We start from the raw sequence: 25,074 nt of genomic DNA, 5'->3' as shown, positions 1-25,074 counted from the left end.
TGGGCCCCTCAGAACACAGTGGGTCCGAGGATCACCCCAAGTTCAGCTGGCTGCCCCCCGCCCTGGGCCAGCCCTCCTGCAGCGTGGATGTTTGCCCAGGTCCGTGTTCATTCCTGGAACTCACTTCACATGACAGCCTAGGCTGCCCACAGCCCTGCTAGGCAACCGCCTCAGTTCCTCGGGGTGGGGCCATAGGGCATCTGGCCACCAGGTGTCACAGGCCCTGCTCCCTCATCCTGCCCGGTGGGCGCTGGGGCCCGGGTGGGGAAAGCGCGTGGGGACCAGAAACCACACTCATTCTCTTCCTGAAGTGCCGGGTGACACGCGGGTTTTAATGGCATCAACACCCAGGAGGTCACACGTCAGTTGTGGTGGCAACTTCTTCCAGGGGTGAGAGCTGCTGCCTCGCTGGGCTGTGACCCTAGTCTGCGCTGCAGCCTTCAGGACTCACCACCCGGACCGCCCATCGCCCGACCGCCAACCCCACAAAAGACACAATTGCACTGCTTGACTGACATACACACCCCAAGGTCCCAGCCCCCTAGCACACACCCGGGTCTGTCACACAGCTGCTGAGGGCTTTGGCATCTGCTGGCCGGTGGTCCAGGGCCAGTCCTAGGGAATAGTGTTTATCGAATGTGACAAAGATTCTTTTACAAACTGGGGTCTGGAAGAGCTACTTCTGGTGCTAAGAGACTCTCGTCTCTATGGCTTCTCAGAGCTACCCAAGTTGGGCCCAGATAACGCTGTGTTGGTTTGTTTATTGGTCAGGAATGTGTAAGGCATTTTGGTAAGTTGAACAGTGACTTCTTTTTCCGCAGGAAGCTCAGACAGAGGTTCCCTCCTTCGAGCTGCTGCTGCCGGTCTCCTGTGAACAGAGGGCGGGGGAGGGGGAGGCTGGGCCTAGGGGCCTCGTCCCTACACCACCCTAACTACCTACCACCTTCCACCTTGAGAGGCCCCTGGGGCTGGAGGAGGCGCCCGAGGGCTTGGCGGGGCGGGCGACAGGAGGAGAGGGGCCCGTGGGCAGCTTTCAGGCATCCCGGGGCGCCCAGCCCTGCCCAACCCCCGAGGGGATGGCCGGCGGCACTCACTGGTCTGTCCAGCTGCTCCTGCAGCTTCTTCACCGTGTCTTTCTCCTTTGCCAGCTGTTCCTGGGTCGTCTTCAAAAGCTCCTGTAGTTTGGTGGCAGCGTGTCCCAGGTCACTGGTTAATTTCTTCTCTTTTTCTAGTCTCTCCTGTGGGTCAAAGGGTTGAAGGGGTCAGCCTTCACGTGACGCACAGCAGGAAGGCCACCTGGCTGCGCCCGTGGGGCCGAGGGTGTGAGGACGCGGCCTCCGGTCACAGGGCTGTGCTTCAGGGTCGGGCACTGGCTGCTGAGCACCTGCCCTGTGGCCGGGGAGACGGAGGAGCTCCGTTTCAGTTCCACTTGATTGAAATCGTCACACTGGTGGCCTCCAGCTGTGACACTGGAGACTTAGGGATCCCCCCCGACCTCGCCAACCTCCAAATTAGGCTGGACGCTGCCCGAGGGGCCTCCGGGGGTGACAGCGGGGAGCCTTGTACCTTGAGCCGCATGGCCTCCTCAGCCTCTGAGGACCCGAGGGCGCTGGCACAGCGGAGCTTCTCCAACTCCCCCTGCAGCCGACTCGCCACGAGCTGAGCCTGGACGGAGCGGGGCGGCGGGTCAGGCCCCATGCGGACAGGAGGCGGGTGACGATGGTGCAGCGAAACCCCCTTGGGCGGGACGTGGCTCGACCCCCAGACCCGCTGCCCTGACCCAGAGAAGCCCCGATGGCGCAGAGCAGCCTGACCTCCTCGAACTCGGCCGTGAGCTTCTGCCGCTGCGTCTGCTCGTCCTCCAGGATGGCTTCCGTCCGCTCCAGCTGCACCTTCAGCTGCGTGCAAACACCGCAAACATGCTCGGAACCTGGGGCGGACCCTCCTCGGCGCCCAGGGCTCCGGGCAGCCTGAGACCTGGGGCCAAATCTTCTGGCTGTGCCCCGGGCCCCCTCGACCCTGCCCTGCCTGGGACAAGCGAGCGGGGAGGCCTGTGTGCCTGAAGCCCCCCCCGGGGGAGGCAGGGCCCTCACCCCTGGGGACGGAAGCTGGTATGGCTGAGAAGAGACGCGGACACAGCCCTCGTGCTGAGACCCCAGGACAGAGAAGCCTAGGCCTGGCACGAGCCCTGGCGGCCTTCCCACCCCGGCGAGGCTCTGGGTGGCCGCCGCCCGGATCAGGGGTCTGGAGGGCAAGGGCCCCACCAGTGATGCCCCAGCCCGCCGCCCCCCCCACCCCCGACTCTGGCGTCCTGAGGAGTCGGGCGTCTGGGCAGTGGGGCCGGGAGCTGCGAGTGGCCGGAGTTTAGCCGGAGCAGAGGCTGCCGTCCCTGCCCTCCAGATGGGTGGAGGGGCCCGCACGGCGGTCAGTGACGGACACCCGGGGACAGGCTCACCACCCTAACCTCGACGGGGTCCTGTTCTGCTGAGGGGGCCTCTGGGGGGGCAGCCAGGGACCCGGCTACGTCACCATCCTCTACGTGGCTCTTCATCTCACTCAACTGCTGCCTGACCTGGAACAGGGAGGGTGGGTTTGTGCCTGGCGTAGCTCGATGCACGCCCGCCCGCAGGCCCCAGGAGGACGGCAGGTGCTCTCAGCGGCCGAAGCCCACGGGGGACCTGCTCTGACAGCTGTGGCCTGTGTTGGCTCCCATGCAGGTTCCCTGGCGCAGGAGAGCCAGCGCCACGAGCCCTCACCCGAGCCAAACTGCGGCCGAGGGGCCCGGGCTGACCCCACGCACATGCTCCATGGCAAGACCAGCAGCGCGGGGCGCCCCCCGCCGGGAGCCAGGTGACCCCCGAAGTACGGTACGCACGGGGCTACGGAATCTGAAGAATGGCAGGCGGCCGGTGGGCTCGGCGCGGACACCACCGCCTGCCTCCCGCTGCCCTCCTGGATGTGGTCCCCGTCAGGGCCTTTTGTGGGGTCCCCGACGAGCTGACACTCTTACCTCATAAGGTCCCCTCACCCCTGAGCTCCACTGCTGGGGGGCCCTAAGCCCCAGACCACTGAGCCTCAAATCTGAAGGTGCAGCAGTGTCACCCACAAAGCTTGGGTGAAGGTTCCCAGCGGGGCTCTGGGGGGGGCCCCTGACAGAGCCGCCCCAAGTGTGTGGGGCCTAACCCTCCAAGTCCTTTCCTCCAAAGGTCAACACCAGACCGCAGAGACCAGTGACGAGGAGAAACTCGGGGCCTGTCCTCTGCATGTGGCCCAGGCCCGGCTTGGACATGGCTTTGGAGAGTGACCCTCAGACTCGGCACCTGCCCTCGCAGGCGATGGTCCCCGATCAGGCCCGAACGACCGGAGGGGGCACCCAGGGAGCCAGAGCGTGCACCCAGCGAGGGGGCTGCTCGGTGGATGTTGCTTTGGGAACGCCAGCCCCCCGGACCACACCTTGAGTCTCCTCGTAGAAAGCCAGACACGAACGTTTTTCACACACACACACACACACACACCGCCCCCCGCCGGTGGCTCAGTGTTAACAGCCAACTCATGATTTAATAAAGACCGTGCAGATCACACGGACCGTGTCTGTGGCCTCACGCGCTGGTACTGGAACCGGAGGGCCCCCCCCCCCCATAAGGCCGGGCTGACCTGGCCAAGGAGCGGGGACCAGAGTCACACATCAAGGCTGAAAACCGGAAGAACCAGAGGCCCCCGCGTGGCTGGGAGCTCCGCGCGGCTGCGGACGAGTCACCTGGTACCGCCCAGCGTGGAGCAGGCCGCCCTGCACACCGCAGATCTGACTGACCTGAGCCACCGCTGGGTGAGGAAGGACCCTAGTCCCACAGAAGGCCACGGGGCAGAAGGACCCCCCCCAGAGCTCCCAGAGCAGACCCGGAGCCCCGTGGTCCCGGCAGCCACAGGCCCAGTGTGCAGCGTGGAGCAAACGTGTGAGGGGCCGTCCTCACCGGGCCCAAGCACAGACCGGCACACGTCCCCTTTGACGGGACGCAGAAACACACACACCCGACCGCAGGGCACACGCCGGCCACACCAGTTCGCTCACCAGGGCAAGCTCGTCGCTTTGTTTCTGGGCTTCACTCTTGGCTGCATCCAGCTGAGACTGAGATTCTAATAAAAGCTGCCTCAACTTGGACAGAAAACAGACCCGGGTGGTGGGAGAAAAGGAGAGAGAGCCAGTTCCGGTGAGTCAGCACCTCACACCCAACCAAGCACATCCACATACGCCACCCGGAGAGCCTGCGGGGCGTGGGGGAGGGGTGGGCACAGGCCCCCGGGAGCTTCTGCTCTTTTTTGAAGACGGAGGAAGGATCGTGTTCAGTACACGCTAGTCTCAGGCCTTCGCAAATGTTTATGGACTGTCTTTTGCAGAGCGAGGCCAGAAGTCAGAGATCGAACCAGGATCGGGGGTGCCAGGCTTGTGCTCTCTGCTCCCCGAATCAGAAAACACTGTCAGATTTAAATGCCTTCCCCGCAGAGATGGTGTCTCCACACCGGGTAGAGAGAGCCTCTCGCTGCCAGGCCGACCTGGCTGCTCCCTGCCCTGGCCGCGGGGCCGCTACCAGGCCCACCCGCGCCAGGACACTCACCCCCGCCACCTCCGTGGCATAGTTCTGGCACTCGGCACTCGCGGCCGCCATGTGCTTCTCCAGCTCGGCCTCCAGATGCGACGTGTGCTCCCTCACCTGGACACGACACACATCAAGGGCCTCGAGCCGGCCGCGGGAGGGCACGGGCCACGGGGCAGGGCGATGGGGCCACCAGGCCCTGGGACAAGGGCTGAGACAGGCCCCTGTGGCCTGATGGCTACGAGCCAACTGAGGCCAGGCAGGGGGGTGCCCCCCAGGCCAAACACCTCCTGAAGAGGCACCCTGGGGCAGCACGTGTTCTCAGACCTCAGCAGCTTTTAGATTTACTTGCAAGGAGGGTGCGGAGTGCGGCGGGGCCACCCGGCAACCCTCCCATGGTTCATGAGGCCACGGCAGAAGCCATGGTGCACTGGGGGGGCCCAGCCACCCCGAGGTCATAACGGCTCATTAAGGACAGGCAGGGACGCGCGGTCGGGGAAGGAAAGCCGCTAGAGGAGCCTCTGTAGCAGGACGGCAGCCCTCTGGACAGCGCCCGCACGCACCTGATCGGCACTTTCAAGTTCCCCTTTCAGCTTCCCGACAGTCTCTTCGAGATGCTTCACTGTGACCCGCGACTACAAAGCAAGAAGGGGGAGGGCCGTCAAGCACGAGCCCCGTGGGTCCGTCCCGGGATGCACCCCACCTCTCGGGAAGCCCTGTGGTGCCCTCGCCCCCCCAGCCAGGTATAAGCAGCAGCCTCTTCCTGGGGGTGGGGCTGGGGGGGTCTCCTTGAGACCAGGACTCAGCTGTCGGTCATTCCACAGTGACACTGTATGTGGCATCACCAAAACCCAGCAAACGTGACTCCCAAGTGACCCAGACGACCCCGTGGGCGTTCCCCCTGGATTGTATGGCATTCTGAGGGAGTGAAGTTTGGGCTCCGAGGGAAGGTGGGCCCTGGGGAGATGGGGCCGCCCCGTACCTTCTGGAGCTCCTCCTCCGCGGCGCTCACCCGGGCCTTCCACACCTGCTCCTCCTCCTCCACGCTCTTCTGCAGGGCTTTGAGCATGGCCTCCTGCGGGGACGGCACTGAGCAGCGCCTGGAGGCCCCCCCCGCCACGCACACCCCCCCGTGGCTCCTGCCAACCCCCTGCAACCACCCGGCTTGGATCCCAGTGCGGCCGGCAGAGCGGGAGGAGGGGGTACAGTTCTGGAGGGGGGCCCCCGGCCGGTGTGCGAACAAGGTTGTCAGGACTCTCGTCTCCGGTGGGTTTGCACCAGGTGGGCCTCAGCAGCCCAGGACGGGGGGCCCAGGAAGGGGAACCCAGGACCGGCCATCGCAGAGGGAGGCTGAGCGAGCGTGGCCCCTGGAGTCGCAGGAAAGCGGATTCAAGCCGAACACTGCCCTATCCCTTCCCAGACTGTGCCCCAGACCTTCAACCTGAGCTCACCCCCTTCACCATTCAGCCAAAGAAACTGGGCCCAGAGAGGGGCAATGACTCGCCCAAGGTCACAGAGCCCAGGCCTCACCGTCTCGGCCAGGATGCTGCGGTACTGGTCGCACTCGGCCTGAAGGCTGCTCTGCGTCTCCTCCGCCTCCCTCAGCTTGGCAGCCAGGTCCTGAGGGCGGAGGGCAGGACAGGGGCCTGCTGAGCCAACACCCGATGGCCGGCTCCAGGCACCCTCCATCCCGCGGACAGGGCAGGGCGCGAGCGACCGCAGCCGCGCTCACCGAGGACTCCGTGTTCGCTGGTGGCTGCTGCAGCAGCTCTGGGCCTTTCTCTCTGAGCTCCTGCAGCCACTCGGCATAATCCTGCGACAAAAATGTTCAAGGTCGGGCGGGACGTGCCCCCCACCCCAGGGGTCCCCAGGGAGCTGCCTCCCCTCCTACCTGGTGGGTGGGGGCAGAGAGGCCAGGGAGCAGGGCCAGCAGGGCCTCCCTGGTCTGGGCCTCCGTCAGGCTGAGCTGCTTCTCGGACTCCTCCTGGGGGCGGGGCGGGTGGGGCGTGAGGGTGGTCAGCCACGGAGCTTAGGGCAGCCCCGGGGGGGCGGGGGTTTCACCCCAGAACACGTCCTCAGCCCTTTAGGGGAGGGACAAGGATCAGAGGAGACCAATGGTGGCTCCGTGGGGCCGGCTGGGCGGGGGTGTGTCTAACCTTAGCAGTCAAGTTCCGGCCACCCCACCCCAGGCCTGGCCAACTTTAGACAAACTCAGCTCTAAGGAAGCGGGATGGCAGCACCCACTACGGGACGTGCAGGTTCGCGGACACCTCCCAGCAGACACTCAGGCTCAGGTCTTTCTGAGCGTGTGCATATGGGGGGCGGGGAGCGCAGAGAAGAGGTGCGGCCACCAGGGTCAGGAGCTCTTGCAACCCTGGGGGCGGGAGGATCAGGGCTCCCACGTGCTGAGGGGATGAGGCAGGTCGGGGTCTCGGCCCTCCAAAAGCTCCTGGGCCCCCTGCTGCAGCCGCGCTGGCCAGAGCCCCCTCCATCCTCCCTGATGCTCCCACTCCACGCGAGAAAAAGGACCCCAAGAAAGAGGGAAGGAGCCATAAGCAAAGCCGAGAAGGACAGCACTGTCCCTGGGGACATAACCCCTCCCCAACACCCTGGGGGCAGGGGGGCGGTGCAGGAGATTTCTGGCTGAAAGTCCCATCTGGTCACCGTCCCCAGCAGGCTGAGGCTGCTGCCTGCCCCTCAGGGCCCGAGACCTGGAGCTGTACTAGGAGCTCCCGGACTAGGGCCGGGAGTGAGGCTCTGTACGTGATTTGGGGGCGGGGGGGATGGATGGCCGGCAGATGGATGCCCAGCCGGACCACAGCACCACGTGCCTGGACTTGAGTCTCAGAAGCTGACCCTTCTCGCTCACCCACTGATCCGTGGCCTGCCGTGGGCCCCCGACCTCGTGACCCCCATTCAGGTGCCCCGGTCATGGGAGTCCAAGCAAGGGCCGAGGACCCAGAGGCCAGCTCCCTGTCTTCTATCTGGCTGTGTGACCACAAACAAGTCAGGTGACACCTCTGGTCACAGCTCTGCATTTGCCACAGGAAGGCCAGCCAGGCGCCCAGGTCACTTCTGGGGAGTCTAAGCGTAGCTCCACACGGCTCCCCAGCTCCGCCTCTCGGAGGCCTCATCTGACACACCCTCGGGCTTCCTGGGAGGCTTGTGAAAGTTGCTGCAAAGCTCATGGTAACAGGACAGACATTAACTCTGCATTGGGGGCGGGGCGGGGGGCTGGGAGGGCAGGCCTGGCCAAAGCGGGTGGTGAGGCCCCGCCTGCTCCTGCTGCAGCTGCAGACCATGTCCCGGCCAGGGCCCCGGACACTGACCCACCCGTGCTCCCCCGACCTCGGCCTGAGTGCTTGCTACTAAAGACTGTCCTTCCCCCAAAGCTCAATCACGGAGCCCCTGGGCCAGGACCGCAGGGGGCCTGAGAAAGCAGACAAACATCAGGGGAGAAGAATAACACGAGCGAAGTCCATGCACAGAACCATCTCGGGGCCCCCATGGCCTCTGAGGGCAAAAGGCCCAGCTGAGAAGCAGGAGACAAGGGCTCACCGCTCCCCGCATCTCGGGGAGAAATGCGCGGCAGGAGGGCAGGAGGGCGGGCAGGAATATGCAGCGGCCGGGCCCTGGGTGGACTTCTGAGACGCCCTGAGGCTGGGGCTGCCCTGCACGCAGTCTGTGGGGTCTGCTGAGCTGCTAGACCGAGGCGAGCCCGAGGCCGACGCTGACCTTGGCCTGGGTCAGGGACCGCAGCTTCTCCTCGCAGCCCCTCTCGGCCGAGGCCAGAGCCTCCATCGCCTTCCAGTTCTTCTCTCGGAGGTCCTGGGAGGAGAGGGGAGACGGTCAACAGCCAGGTTGGTCTCCGCCGGGCGGGCGAGCCCTCTCCGACCCATCTCTGGACCTCACAGGCCACCCCGGGCAGCACTGGCGCCAGGCTGCTCTCGGGTGGCCGGGGCCCGCGGGTGCCTTTCAGGGAGACTCTTCTGCGGGGGGCGGGGGATCTGCCGGCTCTTCAGTGGCAAGAGGGTCCGCCACCAAACAGCCGGCTCTGGCCCAGCCAGGCCCAGGGAGGCACGGAGTGTGTGTGTGGGGGGGGGGGGGGGGGTCCGGGAGGACAGCCCGGGTCGGGGGGACGCAGCCGAGGCTCCCATGCGCCCACCGCAGAGGAGGCGCCCTACAGCCCCCTCCTCACGCCAGGTGACCACATGACCATGCCGACCCAGTGGGAGTCAGGACCCCCGAGCCCACCACGGGGAGCAGCCGGAAGGGACAGGGAGAGGCCCCTCGACACTCACATTGTTCTTCACTTTCTGCTGCTCAACTGCCTCCTTGAGCTCCGTGGCCTCCTTCTCCAGACACCACACCTGCGACTCCAGCTCCATGAGGCTGAGGGGGGATGGCGGCGTCACTGTCGGGCTCCAAGGGCCCGCGGCCCCCGTAGGCCCTGTCTCGGGGCCCCTTCCTCTGCTCCGGAACACCCGTGGGGCCTGGGGCTGCGGTCAGTCCCCTCCCCAAGCCTGGCACTGGCTTCAGGGGAGCCCCAGCAGCCACCGTGGCCCCTCCTCTGAGGGCTGGGGGCCCAGAGGCCAGCAGAGTCCCACTTGGTGACAGTGGCTGCGGGGACGGCAGCGGTCAGGGCTGCCACAATGGCCAGCGCGGGGACGCGCCCTGGAGGGTCAGGTTTTCAGATGCTCTTTCTTCTGGTGAACTGAGCCTGGTCCCACTCTGTCCCGCAGCACGCGTCGGCTGGCCCTTTCCTGCGGCCACAGCTGCCCTCGAGACTGGGCCGGGCCTCCTCGGAGGACGCCGGGGCCGGAGGCTCGGGGGGCACCGTGGCCTGCACACCCATCAAGTGCATCCCTGCTCTCAGCGCTGGGACCGTCCTGTGTCCAAAACCTAACTCTGCTGAGACCCGAAGGCTCCCCCTCAGTCCTGCGCCCGGGCTCCAGGGAATCAGCCCGAGACGACCCCGGATGTGTGCGGCTGGCAGGCCGGGGGGGTCATCGTTTCACACTTCTCTCCGGACTCTAGGCCCTGCGGCTCCGTCCACCCCATCACCCGGAAAGCGAGGGGTGGACGCTCTAGAACTGCTCTGGCTGTTCTGAGGAAGACGCTTCAAATAGACACTTAATACGTCACCTTCTACGTTAAGATTTAGGACAGGGAAGCCCCGGGGTCGCATAAAAGCTGACATCCAGAAGCTGCCAACGCCGACTTGAAGCAGCACAAGCAGGGCCCCTCTGGGAGCAGGAGGAAACCCGTCTGAGGACGCCCCTGGGGGGGGACACGTTCGTATTTCTCCCCGTGGGCCGGCAGTACACCACGCTAAGGAGGAGCACGAGGACCAACCAACCTCAGCGAGGCCGTGCGCGCTGCCCGCCCTGACGCCCCCAGCACCATCTCACTGTCATTCTAAGTACCGTTTGCACGTGGCCTTGAAGACGGCTGTCGACTTCTTGGATGTTGGTTTCAGGCCACAGAACCTGACCCCACCCTCAAAGCTCCATTGGGACCCCTCGCAGCTTCTCCTCAAGCCGCCGGCATTCTGCACCAGGTGGCCCCCCGCACACCCCTGCAAGAGCATCCCCAAAGGCACGAGGCCCCGGGGAAGAAGGCACAGCAGGCTGGTGGCAAGGACATGCTGACAGTCACCCCCTTGGTAGCTAGTGCCCGAGTTCCAGAACATCTGGGGCCGGATCACTCATCTCCACCCGAGAACACGATGGCCTGGCCTAGACACAACTTCCAGATAAACAGTCTGAGAAGGAAATTTTAAAAAACCCTAATTCTGCCAAACATCTACATGATGCAAAAAGCTAGAATCAACCCTGCTTGCAACATGACTTAGGTAACTAGTAATTAGCTGTGCAGTCCAAGAATCTGATCTTAAAATACAAGAAGCAAAACGCTAAACAAACACAACCTCTCTACCCCGGTAAGTACCATGAGAAATAGTTTGCCCAAGCTTTCTGGAAAGGTGCACGGAGAGGGTTTGCTTGAGGCTCCAGCAAGGTGTTTTGGGGCCTCCGTGAGGCCGGCTTCCTTCCCCAGCCCCCAAACCCAAGCCCAAGGCCACGGAACATGGGCCGTGGCCTGGGGAGGCGCTGGGGAGGGGACTCACTGGCTGCAGCAGCCGGAACAAGGGAGGTTGGTCAGTGGACAACCCGGGACATGACCGACCACCTGCACGCTTCACCCCACGTGGCTGCCCTGGGGACCCCCAGCCACGGCAGCCAGGACCAACCCCCCGAGCTCATGGGCATCTGCTGAGGGACACACACCCGGAGCCAACGGTCCTAGGACTTCCAGCCCCCTGGCTTGAGGAGCCCACCAGGTCTTAGCAACAGCAAACACACAGTCCGAGCAGGCCTGGGGCTGGGCCACTGAAGTTACCCGGCATCAACCCTGCGACCTGGTCAGCTGTGAACCACACCGCATCCCAGATCTGTGCAAAAGCCCGGGCAGCCTCCCAGGTTCTCCACTCTGGGCAGGTAACCACTTTCCCGTTTGGGTTACGACTTCAGCCCCTAAATTCCCTCGCCCTGTGGACGTGGAGAGAACACCCTGACCAGCCGGTCCTTCCCAGGGAGAGAAGGATGGATGGATGCATGGATGGACGGATGGACAGCAAGAGGCCCATCCCCCTGCCGAGGCGCAGCCACTCTCCCCACAGCCTCGCTCCTCGAGGCAGGAGCTCCCTGCAATGTGCCCTCTTCCCTGCCCAGCCCGTCCTGGTCCTCGAGGTCGCTGGAGGAATGGGGAAAGGCAGGGCCTCTCAGAGGGCTCCTCCCTGGGACCCCCGCACCCAGGCCACAGCCCCTGCCTCCTCTTACCGGGCCTGCTGCTGGTCGGCCTCCTCTCGGCTGGCCTGGAACGAGAGACAGAGCCCTGCAGTCACGACACCACCTGGCACGACAAGTCATCAGGGCAGGGCCCCTATGGGGTGGGTGGGGATGCTCCCGGGAGGAAGTGCAGCTGACCTGGGCATCCCGGGCCTGGCTCGCCTCCAGCAGGGCCTCGATGGAGCAGATCCTCTCCGTGAGCTGCGAGTTCTGCGCCCTGGCCTCGTCCAGCTGCCCGTGGACGCTGCTCAGCTCTTCACACTTGTTCCTCACCTCAGCCTCGGAGGACTGCAGCTTGCCGTGCAGCTCTGCGGGGAGGGAGGCCAGCGGGTTGCGGGGTGCGGCGAAGGCCGGCACGGACGCCCCAGGCTGCCCAGGGCACGCCCGCGGGCTTCCAGGCACTCCCCTGACCCCTGGGTGTCCTGTTAGCTGGTGGAGAAAGTCACAGCCTGGCTTCCTTCTCAAGGACTCACTAGGGCAGAACAGAACGCCCCCGGATCACTCAGGAAAAGATGGAAATCTGAATGGGCTCCTGTTGCAGTTTCTAAAACCCTGCTCTCTGGGAGATGGGCTCACGTCGCTGAGACCAGGGGCAGGGGGGCGCCTCAGCGTGTCCTCCCTCGGTGACCTCCGCTAAGCCCCACCGCGGCTCTGAAAGTCCTCCATGTGTGTCTGACTCCGAACAGCGGCCCGGCCCTGGTCTCCTCCCCGAGCCTGGGCTCAGCCGCCGGCCACATCCACACACAGCTCTGCTCAGGCCTCCTGGTCCCCTCTCTGTGGCTGTTCTGCTTTCCTGTGCCCCCACCTCTCACTCATCTACCAGGCCTGTGGATCCAATGTCCACTGCCTGCCGAATCCACCAGCGCCTCCGTGGCTGCCTGGGGCCAGCCCAGGTGCCTTTGGTCCGATGACTGCAAGGCCCCATCCCTGGTCCCCACCTGGAGCCAGAGCATCCGGAAGTGCAGATGGGATCCCGCCAGCCCTGCCCAGACTCCCAGCCCCCTCATCACTCCACACAGCCCCTGAACTCTTCAAAGGAGGGTCACCCGGCCCTGCCCGTCTACCCCACACTAGCCACTGCCTTCTTCTCCAGTCTCGCTTGCTGACCTGCGTCTGTTTCTTATACAGGCCAAGTTCAAGTTCACTCCCATTCTCAGGGGCCCCTTCCTGGTTTCTGTGAGGCTGGCCTCTTCCCATTATCCAGACCTTGGACTTAAACATCCCTTTCTCCCCAGAGAGGCCTCCCCTGACCACTCAAAGCCACACCTGGCCCATCACAGCAGGGGTCAGCAAACTAGGCCCTTGGGCCAACCCAGCCCACCACCTGTTCTTGAAAATAAAGCTTTATTGGCACGCAGCCAGGCCTGTCTGTCTAGGGTGGCTTTTGCACTGTGGCAGCAGAGCTGAGCAGTTGTGACAAACACCATTTGGCCTACAAAGCCAAAAGTATTTACTGCGTGGCCCTTCACAGACACAGCTTGCCGTTTCTAGAACCTGCTCTAGGTCACGCTGCCTACTTGAGGCCTGTTGACATGGATCCATCTACTGTGCCTGTCTCTCCTGCCGGAACACGGTCCCAAGCCTGCTGCTTCACTCCCGGCCAAGCCCCGGGCGCCCACAGGAGTGCTCAGCCCCCAGCAGTGGCTCCAGAAGTACTGGTGAGCTCTCACCGGCACGGTCTGCCCTGCTTCTCCAAGGGCCCTTGGTGCCCTGGGTTTCGTCACCACCTCCCGTTTGAGAAGGTGACTTGTGAGCACAGGGGGACCATAAAGCCACCTTCCAAATCTGGCCTCCAGGCCTGACTGGGTTGGAAGAGAAGGCCAGCAGCAGCCCCAGGAGCACCACGGCTCCACGTGGGCCCCACAGCGAGTGAGGCCGAAGTGGCAGCATCTCCCACCTCGAGCCCACTCCCATATCCCGCCCCACGGGCCCCGCCCCCCATGGCCAGCCCTCCGGAGCCCAGGCCCGACCCCGAGCACCGCCGGCGCGTCCCCTGACGGGTGGGGAGTCAGGGGTCCCGGCTGCCCGCGCCCCCCGCACGGAGCCGGCCCCCACGCCGCCCTCACCGGCCATCTGCTGCTGCTGTTCCCGGGCCTTCTCGGCGTCCGCCCGGAGGCTGGCGTGGCTGGTCTGCGAGCGGCACAGCTCCCGGCTGACCTCATCCAGGCGCTTCTGCAGGGCCTCCTCGCTCTCCTTGTGAGACGCCTGGGGGCCGGCAGAGGGAGGAGGGCCGGGAGGACGCGGCAGGAGATGGGCCCTCAGCCGGCTCTGCCGTCTAGAGCTCCTCACACCCTGCCATCCTGTGCTGATGACTTATATAAGCCTCCTGGATTTCCAGGTCAGTTCACCTGCTAGAAGAGGCCACCCTGGCCCCTGAAGAGCGGGCTCCCGGGGAAGAGGCCTCAGGTGAAGGCAGGACAGTCCCAAAAAGGCAAAGCCCCATCTTCACCTGAGTGTGGCACAGGGAGAGGCTTCCTACAAGGTAAACGTCCGGCCTGAGCTGGAGATTTCCCGAGGGGGCCTGGTAAAGGTCATGGTTGTTAACCAGTTCTGGTCAAGGCATCTGTGTGTGTCAGCGTGGTTAATCCCCAGCCACCCCGAGACACAGGTACCACCACCACCACACCCACATTACAGGTGGGGAAACTGAGGCTCTGAAATCCGAGGCCTCACTGTCAATACCACGGGGACTCTGGGACCTCAGAGGGAGGAGACGCTTGCGGCCTGGGGCTTCCTGGCTACAGTGATGGTGACAACCCGGGCGCCAGAGCGGAGGCTCCAGCCCCGGAAGCACCAGGGCCACCCGACAGCCTTCGGAGCATAACCACCAGGCCGTCCCCAGGGGCTCTGATCTCACCGCTCAGGGTGGACCTACTTTACACCAAATTATCCATCTCAACTCCAATCCAAACTTTATCTGTGCCTGTTCTTAGGCACACACACGTCAGTCTTACAATTTCGTGTCTGTCGTTCTAGTCCCTTCTATAAAACAGCCCCACTGCCCCACGTGCTACAGCCGAGAGCTTCAACGACTGAGCAGAAACAGGTGCAAAGCTGTGTGGGTCTCCAGGGTTTCCTTGTCCTCCAGAGAAGTTACACGCACAGAGGTATGACAACTGCCCCACGCCTGGTCACCCTGCCCCGAAACAGGCCAGCTGGGGGACGCAGCACTCGTCGGGCCAATGAGCAGGGAGGCCCCGAGACTGAGGGGCCCCACTGGTTGCTGCCCAGCCCCTATGGGGCAGGGAGGGGACAGTCTTCCTCCCTCCGGACAACAGGTGTCCCCCTGGGAAAACACGAACTTCCGGGCCACATCCAGAGGCTGAGAAGAAAGAACACCCACCGGGCCTTAAAGCCAGAGGCTGCGCCTGCCGGCCTGGCTGTGGCCGGAGCTGTGACACCACAGGTGTGGCAACTGTGGGACGGTGACCGCTCTGGGACTGCTCTGGGGCTCAAACCCTGGCTCTGGGTGAACTGGCGGAGTTGCTTAACTTTGTGCCTCCAATTTCCTTCTGGGTAAATTACAAATAATAACAGTATCTACCCCATAAGGTTACAATGAGAATTAGCTAAGCTTATAAACGTTCAGAACAACGCTTGGCACACAGAAAGCACCCACTTGATGCTGACCAGGTATCACTACTAACAAGGCCAAGGTCGAGGGTTCCAGCCCCAGCCCTGCCTGGGTCCACTGCGGTCACAGTCACAGCTGAGAAGGGAGGACCCAGGGTGGCCGTGCGTAGAGCTTGGCGGGCAGGATGCACGGGCACCGAGGCGGCTGCCACCCCAACTCACCTGCAGCTGCAGGACCTGCTTCTCGAAGGCGGCTGCCTTGGCCTCCAGGGCCTTCCGCTGCAGCTCCTCCTGCCGTGCGGCCTCCGACTTCTCCACCAGCTCCTTGCTGACCTTGCCCAGCTCCTGCCGGAGCTTGGCCAGCTCTGCATTCTGCCTGCAAGACAGTCAGGAGCCCCCGCATGACGGACAGAAGAGGGCTCAAGTCAGCTCTCGCCAGCCCCGAGAGCCGCCCGGGGAGATGGGACCGGAGGTCTGAGCCCTTCCTCCGGGGCACCTGCTCTTTCTTAAGTAGCTGCCCAAGTCTTGGAGCCCCTCTGAGACCCTCTATATAATCAGCCACGTGGGTGTGATGTGTTTTGTTGAAGATGCTGTTTTACAAGCACGGTGGAGGGACCAGCAAAAGCCAAGGGCAAAATGTGCACTAAAGCAGCCCACGGAGCCCCTGACAGAAGTGGCTGATTCCTCACGGCTGATCTGGGCCCAAATGAGCCCTGGGATGCTGCCTGCAGGGCCGGGGCCAGCGGCCCATTCAAGTCCACACGCTGGATTCACCGGCCAACTGGACCGCAGCCAGGCAGGGAAAGAGGCTGCAGCATTTTACACGAGACCCCTCAACGCTGCACAAGAGCAGAGTCTCAGGGCCGGCGAGGAGGTTCAGGAGTGATGGAAGGAGATGCGACTGACAGGACAAGGGGCAGCTCCGGACCCGCCTTTCCCAGCACGAGGAGGTCGTCAGCGTGCAGCCCCCTTCACAGCACAAAAGACACCTCTTCATGGCAGGACCGACCGTCTGGCCAAGGGACAGTACCAGACCAGGCGAAGGCGACACAGGAGACGGTCCACAACGCTGGGAGGCAGGAAACCTGGCCAAGACCAGCTCTGCCCTGCTGCCTGGGGAGGGGAGATGTGGGCTCCCCGTCTGCACAGGGGAGGCCGCCCCAAAGCCCTCTGCGGGGCCCTCAGCGCACGCTTTCCAGGGCCAAGATTCAAGACTGGGGAGCCCACGCGAGGCTGTACTCCGGTACCAGGGATGTGGATGGGGATGGGGGAGGGAGGCCAGCTGGGTGGCCCCTTGGGACCGACATGAAGCTCTGGGAGGGACGCAGGGACACCCGTCCCACAGGGCAGAGTGTCCGCAAGCTGATAGAGTCAGCAGCCCCAACTCAGGGCCAGGCTTTAGAGCTGTCTCCAGGATGGAGCCAGTAGTGGACCCTACATGAGAAGGAAGGCAATGTCCCTCCGTCCCCACGGTCACCTTCTGCCGTGGCTGCTGAGGAAACCGCAGCCCCAAACCATCAACCTGCCAGCAGGTCAGGACGGAGATGAAGACAGGGACCCCTGAGAGAAGGGATCAGCGAGGAGGGTGGCCGTCAACCTCACTCCGAGTCAGCAGGGCCGCCAGGAAAAGCAGCCTTGTGAGTACAGGCTTTGCTCCCGGTGCCGCTCGTGGGCGACACTCTTCCCACCTGCCCTCCCGCTACGGACGCCTGCGCTCTCTGCTCTCGTCAGCCTCCTCTGGGCGAGAGGGGATGCTCTGGGGATAACAAGCACCCCAGAAATCCCTACAGGACACCCCGGACGAGAGAAGGCAAAGAAACGGGAACCAAGAGAAAATGCAGTGGGGCTTCCTCCTGGCCAGCCTGCTGGGACGGTGATGCTCAAACCAGGGACACAGAAGACAGTGTCCCTAACAGGGTGAGGCTGAGCCCTGCTCCCTGCGGAGTGGCCTCTGCCGGCTCACGGAGGCCTCCCGGCTTCAGCTCCTGAGCGGCAGACGTCCCCTCCTGCACAGGAGACCCGACCAGGGGGATCAGGGCACTCAGGCCCACGGCAGGGCCCACACCACACCAGACCCTCATCTTGGATGGTCAGCCTGGCTCTGATACTCTGGGCCAGAAGCAGGGACACTGTGAAAACAGACATGAAAAAGTATCTGCTCTCCCAGCAAAGCCAGGACCTGAGGGGATCTGGTGACACGGACGCTGGGCACGGGCTGGAGCTCACTCGCCCTCCCAAGGGCCTGACCACACGAGAGGTTGCCGGCCACGTGTTGAAGGCTCAGAGGGACCCTGCCCACTCCGGGCCCTCGGAGAGGTGCCAGGGTCTGGCCAGGGGCGCAGGGCTTACTTGCTCTCCACCTGGCTCGTGGCCTGGTTCAAGGCGTCCCTCAGGATGGAGTTCTCCTGCTGCAGGCGGGCCAGCTGCGTGTTGGGGCCGTTCTCCAGCTGCTCCTGGAGTGTCCGGATCTGAAAGGTCATCCAAGGGGCATCAGAGGCCGCTCCGCCTGACAAAGAGAGCCACCTCGGAGCAAGGTCGGCAAGATCCCAGCCCGCAGACAAAAGCCCGGGGGGCTCCGCCTTCTCCACCTGAGGTGGGGAGGCCCCTCAGAACAGGGGCCGGAAAAGTGCAGAGCCAAGCACTCAGCCCAAAGCCCCAGACGGTGCTGGTGCGCTCTGCCCCGACCAAGGGTCTGAGACCCAGCAAAGGGCCACAAGCCACAGCCTACGGTTACCCCGAAGATGCCCGTTCCCTGCCCTCTGACCTCCTGGGGCGCGGCCCGCTGGGAGCGGAGTGCAGGGCTCTGACTGTGCAGGCCAGGGCTGGCCCAGCCCTCTGCTGGGGCTGTGCTGTTTTTCGGACCTCTTGTTTTACGGTGTTCTGCCAACCTCGAGTGGAGGAGGTGGAGCCGGCATGACTCCAGGGTCATGGAGAGGCTGCGAACTTGACCCATGGGCCCCCAGGGAAAAGGATGCAGTGCTGACCACTTGGGACCAGAGTGCTTTCAGAAAATGCTCTTTAAAATGTACATACATCTTCCTGGTCATTAACGTTAAACACACACACCATCTGGACAGGTAAAACAACCTTCCCCCAAACAAACCCGATGGTGAGGACCTCCTCCGTGGGCATCCGTGCCCGCCCTGCTGCCCACCTTGCCCTGCAGCTGCTGCACCTCCTGCACATGTTCCCGGTAGCTGGCCTGCATGCGCGCCTGCACGGCCGTGATCTCCTGCTCCCGGGCCACCAGCTGCTTTTTCACTTTGGCCTCCCCGGCTGCTGCCTTGGCCTTTTCCGCTGCCAGCTCCTGGGAGAAAACAGAGGGCAGAGAAGCCGGTGAGGCGGGTGGGCGCAGCTTATCAGATGAAACCAAGACCATCATGACCCGGAGCATGACCTGGGGCCAGAAGAAGCCTGACAGCAGAGCCACAAGACCCCCGTCCTGAGCTCTCGGACAGACCCGAGCAGCCACAGCAGAGAACGAGCAGGGGATGACGAGGGACCCCCGGAATCCCTGCCGGCCTGACTGGTGGAGGGCTGGCCATCAGGCCTTGAACACAGTGGGCGCAGTGGATACAGGAAGGAGCTGGGGAACATGGCATCCTGTCCCCGGGCTCTCCAGGGGCATTGGCTGAACCCTGCTGGGATTACAACACCCTGGTTTGGCTCAGTCCCCGACAGCCAGGCCCCAGAATGCCTTTTCTACTTGAGTATCTCTGTCAGGACCGACAAGGCAGCAAGCCTTGACAGCTGAGGGGTTAGCCCACTCCTGGAGGGCCTAGGTCCCTGTGGACAGCCGCTCGGTCCACCGCCCTATCCCTGGAATGTCTGCTCTGGTCAGTGCCAGATGCCCACAGTGAACACGGGGCGCGGGGCCTGGGGGCCCAGAGCCTCAGGCAGGGGCGGAGCGCAGGGTGGGAAAGGCTGGCCGAAGGACGGGGTCTCCATCATCACAGAAGGAATGGCAGTGGACGGAAACCATGGGGGAGCAGGAAGTGATAGTGTAAGGAGGGGTCCGTGCACCGGCCCCCGGGTGGGGGTGCTCTCTGTCGAGGGGGCCTCTAGCCAGACTGGGGCACAAGTCCCACGAGATTCAAGGCCCCCCCCTGTCCTGGGCAGCGGACCAGAGAAGCGGGAAAGCCTCCTCTTCTCCAGGCCGGGATGCTAGGGAGGTCCATCCCAAAGGGCCAGAGGGTCCCTCCCGTCTGAGATGGGGCAGAACCGGAGGCCAGGGAAGGGCTGGGCTGAGCGGGTGGCCGCTGGGTGCCCGGGCAGCCCCGCATGCCTGGCGTTCCCTGGGACCATCCGGGACCCCTGGCCCTGCTCTTCAAAGACAATCCTCTTCCTGGCTGTGCCCCGGGTGAGGGCCCACAGGGGCAGAGGCCACTCTGGGACACGCATGTGTCTCGTTCCTTCAATCCTCTCAGTAAGGCGAAGCTCCCCATCTCTGGTTTGAAGCTGAGCTCACAGAGCCTCGGGGAGGACACGCTTTCGAAGGCCGAGAGCAGCCCTAAACGACAGGATGGGCAGGAACCTGGGGCCCTGTGAGCCCACGAGGGTCCCAGAAGGCATGGTATGCGCGGCACCCCTCCTCTGGCTGAGCTGGCCGCTCGGCGGGGATGCAGGGCTCCGGCAGGCGTCCTCTGACCCGTGCCTGCCACCCCACCCCAAGCGGAACGGAGGCCCCTAAGTACACGGTCCAGCCCCTGATGAAGAAACAAGCACAGAGATGCCCTCACGGCCACACAGAGGTGGCCCTCCGCCCACCATGCCGGACGCCCAGAGGCTGAGCGTAGGTCTGGGGACGGCCTTCCCCACCCTGAGCAGGCCTCGGGCAGTTCTGGGCATCCACCCGGCTTAGGGTGTAAAGGTCCCAGTCTCCTGGGACAGGATCCCAAGGCCAACAGGATTCAATGGGATTTCCCTTCCTTTTGCCCCTGGGACTTTTTAAAGGCAAAGAAAGGCCAGATTTTCCTCGAGGTCATTTGTTTCATCCTCCACGGCTTCTCTTTCTTCTAGGAGCTCAGAATCCCAGGACTCCTTCTATCTGTCAAATTCTTAGTTCAGTTGCAACGGTTGGACTTATTTTTTTGAAAGGCACGCCCGCTGGTGGGGGCCGGAGCCCCGTTTCCTCTGAGTGAGCTGGGAGGCACCGTCACGACACCACCAGCCCAGAAACTCGCTCTGCTCCCCAGGCCAAGCGGGCCCCGCACCGTGAATCTCCCGAGGCGGCTGAGGCGTGGACTGGAGCACCCCCGCCCTGAGGGTCTCCTTGTCCACCGAGGATTCGGAGCTCAGCCTCTCGGGCCCGAGTGAGGACAGGATGGGGTCCAGCCCAGAGTGTCACCTCGGGACAGAGGCCCTGGTGCCCAAGCAGATGACAGCTGGAGAGACGGTTTTCCAGAAGGACGGCTCCGGAGCCACATGTGGTTCCTCAAATCCCTGAACACGTCCCCGAAGATGCTCAGAAACCAGGACGGAGGTCTCAGGACGCCCGAGCCCGTGAACTGGTGCCCGGAATGGTCTTTGAATCCAACTCTGTTGACTTCACTCACTTGCAAGGCGCCCACTTGATCTGGCAGACGGTCCACACGGCCTCTGTGTCCTTTAGCCACAGACCACGAGAAAAGGAATTCACCAAAACCCTCTTTTGCAACCATATAAACTTCTCTACAAGGACAAAGAAATCGTGACAGGAACTAAACATGAAACGTGGATCCTATCCACCCCCCAGCTCCTGGGAAGATCAAGTTAATCGGAACTTCTACATTCTCAGAAGTTTCTCATATAACTTTACTCAACGGTGCTGGGCTGGGAGACGTGGCACAGCAGTGGAATCCCCTCCGCTCTGCTTGAAACTCTCAACAGAGAAATGCAGGGACTCAGCATCCATGGACTCCAGGGCACAGAAGGACAGATGGCGATGCCTGGGCCTCAGGGGCCCCTGCCAGGCAAGGTGACCTCTGAGCTGAGACAGGAAAATGGGGGCCCCACCCTGGAGGGCTTCCTGAAGGAGGGGGCTCTTTCCAGTGAGCCAAGCGGTGAAGGGCGCTCAAGGCTAATGCAGGAGCACGAGAGGCCCCGGGGAGGCAGTGAGGAGCAGGTGCGTCGGGGCGCAGACTCGGGTCTGAAGATTGGGAGCCACCTGCACGTGAAGAGGCAGCCCTCCCAGGACCGTGTAAGCGCTGAGAGCCCGGGAAGACCCCCTGCGGCTCAGGGAGGAGGATGCCGTTGGGGAGGCAGGGCCCCAGCTGGACGCACCGTCGGACGTCTCGCCTCAGAGCCAAGGCCTGGAGCCCCAGGGACTGCGCCTGTGTCTCATGGTGGGGAGACTGTGCCTGGGTAGGGCTGGAAATGCGTCTGGTCAGGGAGGGGGAGGGGGGTCTGTGGGGCAGCTGCGCTAGGGTTTGGAAACTCAAGTGGCCGCCCCGGAGGGGAGCAGCAAGTGTCCTGCACGGGCAGCAGCACCTAAGGGGTGGCCGGAGACCCCAGCAATGGCCACCATCACCTCAGAGGCTGCACCTGCTCGCTCACGACACGCCCAGCCCACCCTAACCTCAGGGCCTGGCACGAGGAACTGGCCGGGGAGCCACACGGCCACCAGCCGCAAGAACAGTCGCTCCCCTTTCCTCTCACGTGAGCATTTTGGGGGTCAACACGTTTCCTCAGGTTGTCCAGAAAGAGGACACGGAAGAACGACCCCCAGAACCACAGACTCCACAGTGGCTGCTGGCCGCGGGCCCTTGGGGCAGGAGGCCGGTGACTCACGGCCCACTTCCACGGTGCAGAGGCTCCTGGCCTGCGACGCGCCAGCAGCCGGGCGGGCAGGGAAGCGCAGTCGGCTCTTGGGAGCAGGGTGAGTGGCTCCGGCCGCCCTGCATCCAACCAGCAACCCGAGGCCGCGAGGGACACTCCCGAGAGAGAGGACGAAGCCCACCGGGCAGGAGGCTGCCCTAGGGGAGGCCTCGGAGACCGGCCTTCCCCTTCCGCCTCCGGGCGGAGCCGGACCAGGAGCGACCACAGCAAAGCCTCGTCTTCCACTCCCGCCGCCCGCCCATCCCCCACTGAACAAACCTTCCCGTGTGGCCTGGAGCCACGGCCGTCGCTCGGGACAAACTCTGACGCCTCATGAGCGAGCGACGCAGGCGCCCAGACGTGTGGGACGTTCCGAGGCCCTGGCCGCCTCCCTGCACCTGCTGGCCCGCGGAGGAGGAGGGCGAGGGCCATGCAGGGCGCGATGCTGGGAAGGGCAGCTTAGACGGGGAGGGACCAGCCCCGCTGCAGGGGACCCGGACCTCCTCCTCACAAGGAGCGGCCGCGTGCCGCCCCCTCCTGAACGAGGCCCCCAGCCCGTCGGGGCAGCACGGGCCCTCGAGACCAGTGTTCACTGGGTACATACGTGTCACGTGCTGAACCACCACGGGACCGCTCCCCAGACAGCGGGGAAGGGGCAGCAGTCCCGCTAAGCCCTCCCCACGGCTTTCTGCTCCAATTCTCAAGAAAAGGCCCTGGGACCCACTGGGCCCACCCTCCTCTCAGGGCATCACCCTAAAAAGACGGGGCCACAACCACGGAGCCGACTGTCCCCTCCCACCCGTGTGTTCCCAGTCCCGAGAGGGACCCCGCTGTGCAGGGGTCCTCACGCAGCCACAGCCCCCGGGCCGACCCGGCGCCGGCCCTACCTTGTTGAGCTCCCTCAGTTTGCTCTTGGCGGCGGCCGCGTCCTCCTGCTCCGTGGCCAGCAGCTTCTCCTTCTCTTCCAGCTGGCGTTTCAGAATCGCCACAGGGTCACCCTTCTGAGTGGCCTAGAGATGCCCACAGAGCCGCGTTAATGGGGGTGGGCAGACACCTGGCTTGAGACTCACCCCGACCATCAGACCCTGACCCAAAAGCAGAGCGGCGGGCTGACGGTGCGGGAGCGGCGCCATCCGACGGCACACACTTCTGGGGGCGGCCCCCGCCTCTGCCGCCCGGTCGGCCAGGCCTCGGGCCCAAAGCTCCGGACCCCTGGGGTAGTTGTGGGAGCATGGTGCTTCCCTAACCCAGGTCGATGGTGGCCAGGGCCTCTTCCCGGCCTGCTGGGGGCCATCGGCCATCGTCTCTGGCTTGGTGCCCATCCCTCAGCTGCTGGGGGCGGCCTGCAAGCTGCCAGCTGAAGCGTGGAGGCCCGGGTGCAGGGTGGGGGTGGGGGGTAGGTACCTGGGGACAGTGGCCTGAGCTGAGTTCAGGCCTCTCTTGTTGGAGGGGAGTGGCCACCTTGACCTCTGGCCACTTCAGGCCCAGGAGACGGCCCAACGCTCACTGAGCAAGGAGCTCCTGTAACCGCAGGACCCGTCACCACTAAGCAAGGGCTGGGGCAGGGGGGGTGGTGACCCCAGTGGCCTCAGGACACTCCCAACATCTCTCACCACTGAGGTGCCACAAAATCCTCCAGCAAAGTTACCTACAATTCCAGCTGTTTAAGGAACAAACACGCCCCGCGGCACCTCCTGGGGGCAGCTCGTGGCCATAAGCACCAGACAGAGAGAAACCAGAGGGACAAACACCCTCCTTCCTGAGCCCGAGCTCCGGCCACAAACCAGCGGGGCCCAGCTCCTGGCCCCCCAGACGCCCCACCCCGGCCCTTAACAGCCCTCCTGCTGCAGCGGCTGGGCTGCAGCTGAAGCAGAAGCATCTGCAGGTGATTCACGCAGCCCGACCTGGGGAGGGGGACAGAGTTCTGCCGAGAGGCAAGCGGAGGTGTTCCAGGAACACTCCGTGCAGCTTGTCAAGGCGGGTGCGGCCAGCCTGCGGGGCACCACCCAGGGGAGGCCGGGGCCCAAGACCAGGAAACCACTGCCACTCACTGGCCCCTGGGGTAGGGGGAGGGCGCACCTTATGCCACGTGTCCTGGACGACACCTGCTTTCTCGGACAGGATCTCGATGAGCCGCTGGGCCTCGCCCTCACTGAACACCATGCTTCCGACCGTGGAGACCAGCGTCTTGTAGGGGAGGCAGAGCGGGCTGTCGGTCTCTGGGGGCCCTGCACAGAAGGGAAGGGGCAGGGACTCACACTCGGGCACCAGCCACCACGCCCGTCACACCCCAGAGCGGCAGAGGGCAGTCAGAGCCGAGGCCTCCGTCCGGCTGCCCAGGGTCCGCGGGCCGAGTGCAGCGAGCCCGCCCTGGGGTCTCCGGTCCTGTTCAAAAACGGCCGCGGGGAAGGTCCCCAGGAGAGAAAGGCTGAGTGTTCCTGGGTTGGAGGAGATGTCCCCCTACTTTTTCATCATCAAAGTGAGCAGACTTGGGCAAAGCATACTTTCCCATAGGTGCTTTTTTCCTTCCTTCTTTTCCCAGCAAACTGCCTGGGCCAGCTCTGGCTGCGCGCCACCCAGCGAGGCTCACGCCCCTGCCGAGACAAAGCCCCACCGTCGGGGAGCAGGAGGCCGCCTCCCCGACGTCCTGGTTCAGACCCTCTATTTCCAGCTCTCCCTGGATGAAGCTTAAGGCAGGTTTCAGGACAGGGATGGCTGGGTTCGTCCAGAACAGGGCTGCCTGCTCGCCGGTCCATTAGCGCATGACCTGCTGGAGGACACAGAGCCATGTGCCAACAGCCAGCTGTCACTCCTGGACGCCCGACGCCCCCGCGAAAGCTTCACTCTCGCGCAGCCCCTCACACAGCCCCAAAGACACGAAAGGGTGAACAGAGACGCCCCGTCTGGCAGCTCCTCGTGCTGAGGCCCCAAACTGCCCACGAGCTGCGGAACGACAGGGCCCCAAACAAGCTGAAACAAAGCCAAGCGGCCGCCTGCAGCGGCACCTGCAGCCAAGCCCACCTCACTGAGGACAGCCAGGGGAAGGTTTCCATGGCAACCTGAAATTCTCTGGCTTGTCACAATATTTTCACTCCCTAGTCACAATATTTTCATTACAAGTCAAAGCACTTAGCAGGATCCCCTAATAAAGGGGACGTGGCACGTGGGCGACCTGGTTGCTACGAGCACCTCCACTTTAGAACTTTTTACCCCGTGAAGCTCGGGAGTAAAAATAACCATGTTGATGTTAAAAGTCTAGGAGCTTG

The 25,074-nt window shown here is 63.9% G+C and overlaps 1 protein-coding gene across 6 annotated transcripts in view; it reads right to left on the bottom strand.

The window, feature by feature from the left end:
* Positions 1-817: 817 nt before the first annotated feature.
* RRBP1 (ribosome binding protein 1) overlaps positions 818-25,074 on the bottom strand; it is a 57,817-nt gene continuing 33,560 nt past the window's right edge. The window contains exons 3-24 of one of the 6 annotated variants that reach the window (XM_036824441.1): positions 23,888-24,036; positions 22,696-22,818; positions 18,168-18,320; positions 17,363-17,481; positions 15,236-15,389; positions 13,507-13,645; positions 11,579-11,748; positions 11,432-11,466; positions 8,894-8,984; positions 8,328-8,420; positions 6,484-6,576; positions 6,325-6,405; positions 6,123-6,212; positions 5,575-5,667; positions 5,156-5,227; positions 4,614-4,709; positions 4,070-4,153; positions 2,456-2,572; positions 1,815-1,898; positions 1,567-1,665; positions 1,095-1,238; positions 818-868 (exon numbers count right to left, since the gene is read on the bottom strand). In XM_036824441.1, the coding sequence (XP_036680336.1) occupies positions 827-868; positions 1,095-1,238; positions 1,567-1,665; positions 1,815-1,898; positions 2,456-2,572; positions 4,070-4,153; positions 4,614-4,709; positions 5,156-5,227; positions 5,575-5,667; positions 6,123-6,212; positions 6,325-6,405; positions 6,484-6,576; positions 8,328-8,420; positions 8,894-8,984; positions 11,432-11,466; positions 11,579-11,748; positions 13,507-13,645; positions 15,236-15,389; positions 17,363-17,481; positions 18,168-18,320; positions 22,696-22,818; positions 23,888-24,036 (2,321 nt within the window). In that variant the 3' untranslated portion in view covers positions 818-826. The remainder of the gene's footprint in view (positions 869-1,094; positions 1,239-1,566; positions 1,666-1,814; positions 1,899-2,455; positions 2,573-4,069; positions 4,154-4,613; positions 4,710-5,155; positions 5,228-5,574; positions 5,668-6,122; positions 6,213-6,324; positions 6,406-6,483; positions 6,577-8,327; positions 8,421-8,893; positions 8,985-11,431; positions 11,467-11,578; positions 11,749-13,506; positions 13,646-15,235; positions 15,390-17,362; positions 17,482-18,167; positions 18,321-22,695; positions 22,819-23,887; positions 24,037-25,074) is intronic. The other 5 variants (XM_036824442.1, XM_036824443.1, XM_036824445.1 and 2 more) reach the window with 5 other exon arrangements.

The sequence above is a fragment of the Balaenoptera musculus genome, chromosome 15, assembly GCF_009873245.2.
Source record: "Balaenoptera musculus isolate JJ_BM4_2016_0621 chromosome 15, mBalMus1.pri.v3, whole genome shotgun sequence".
Classification (NCBI taxonomy): Eukaryota; Metazoa; Chordata; class Mammalia; order Artiodactyla; family Balaenopteridae; genus Balaenoptera; species Balaenoptera musculus.
This window is presented reverse-complemented; position numbering and strand designations above follow the sequence as displayed.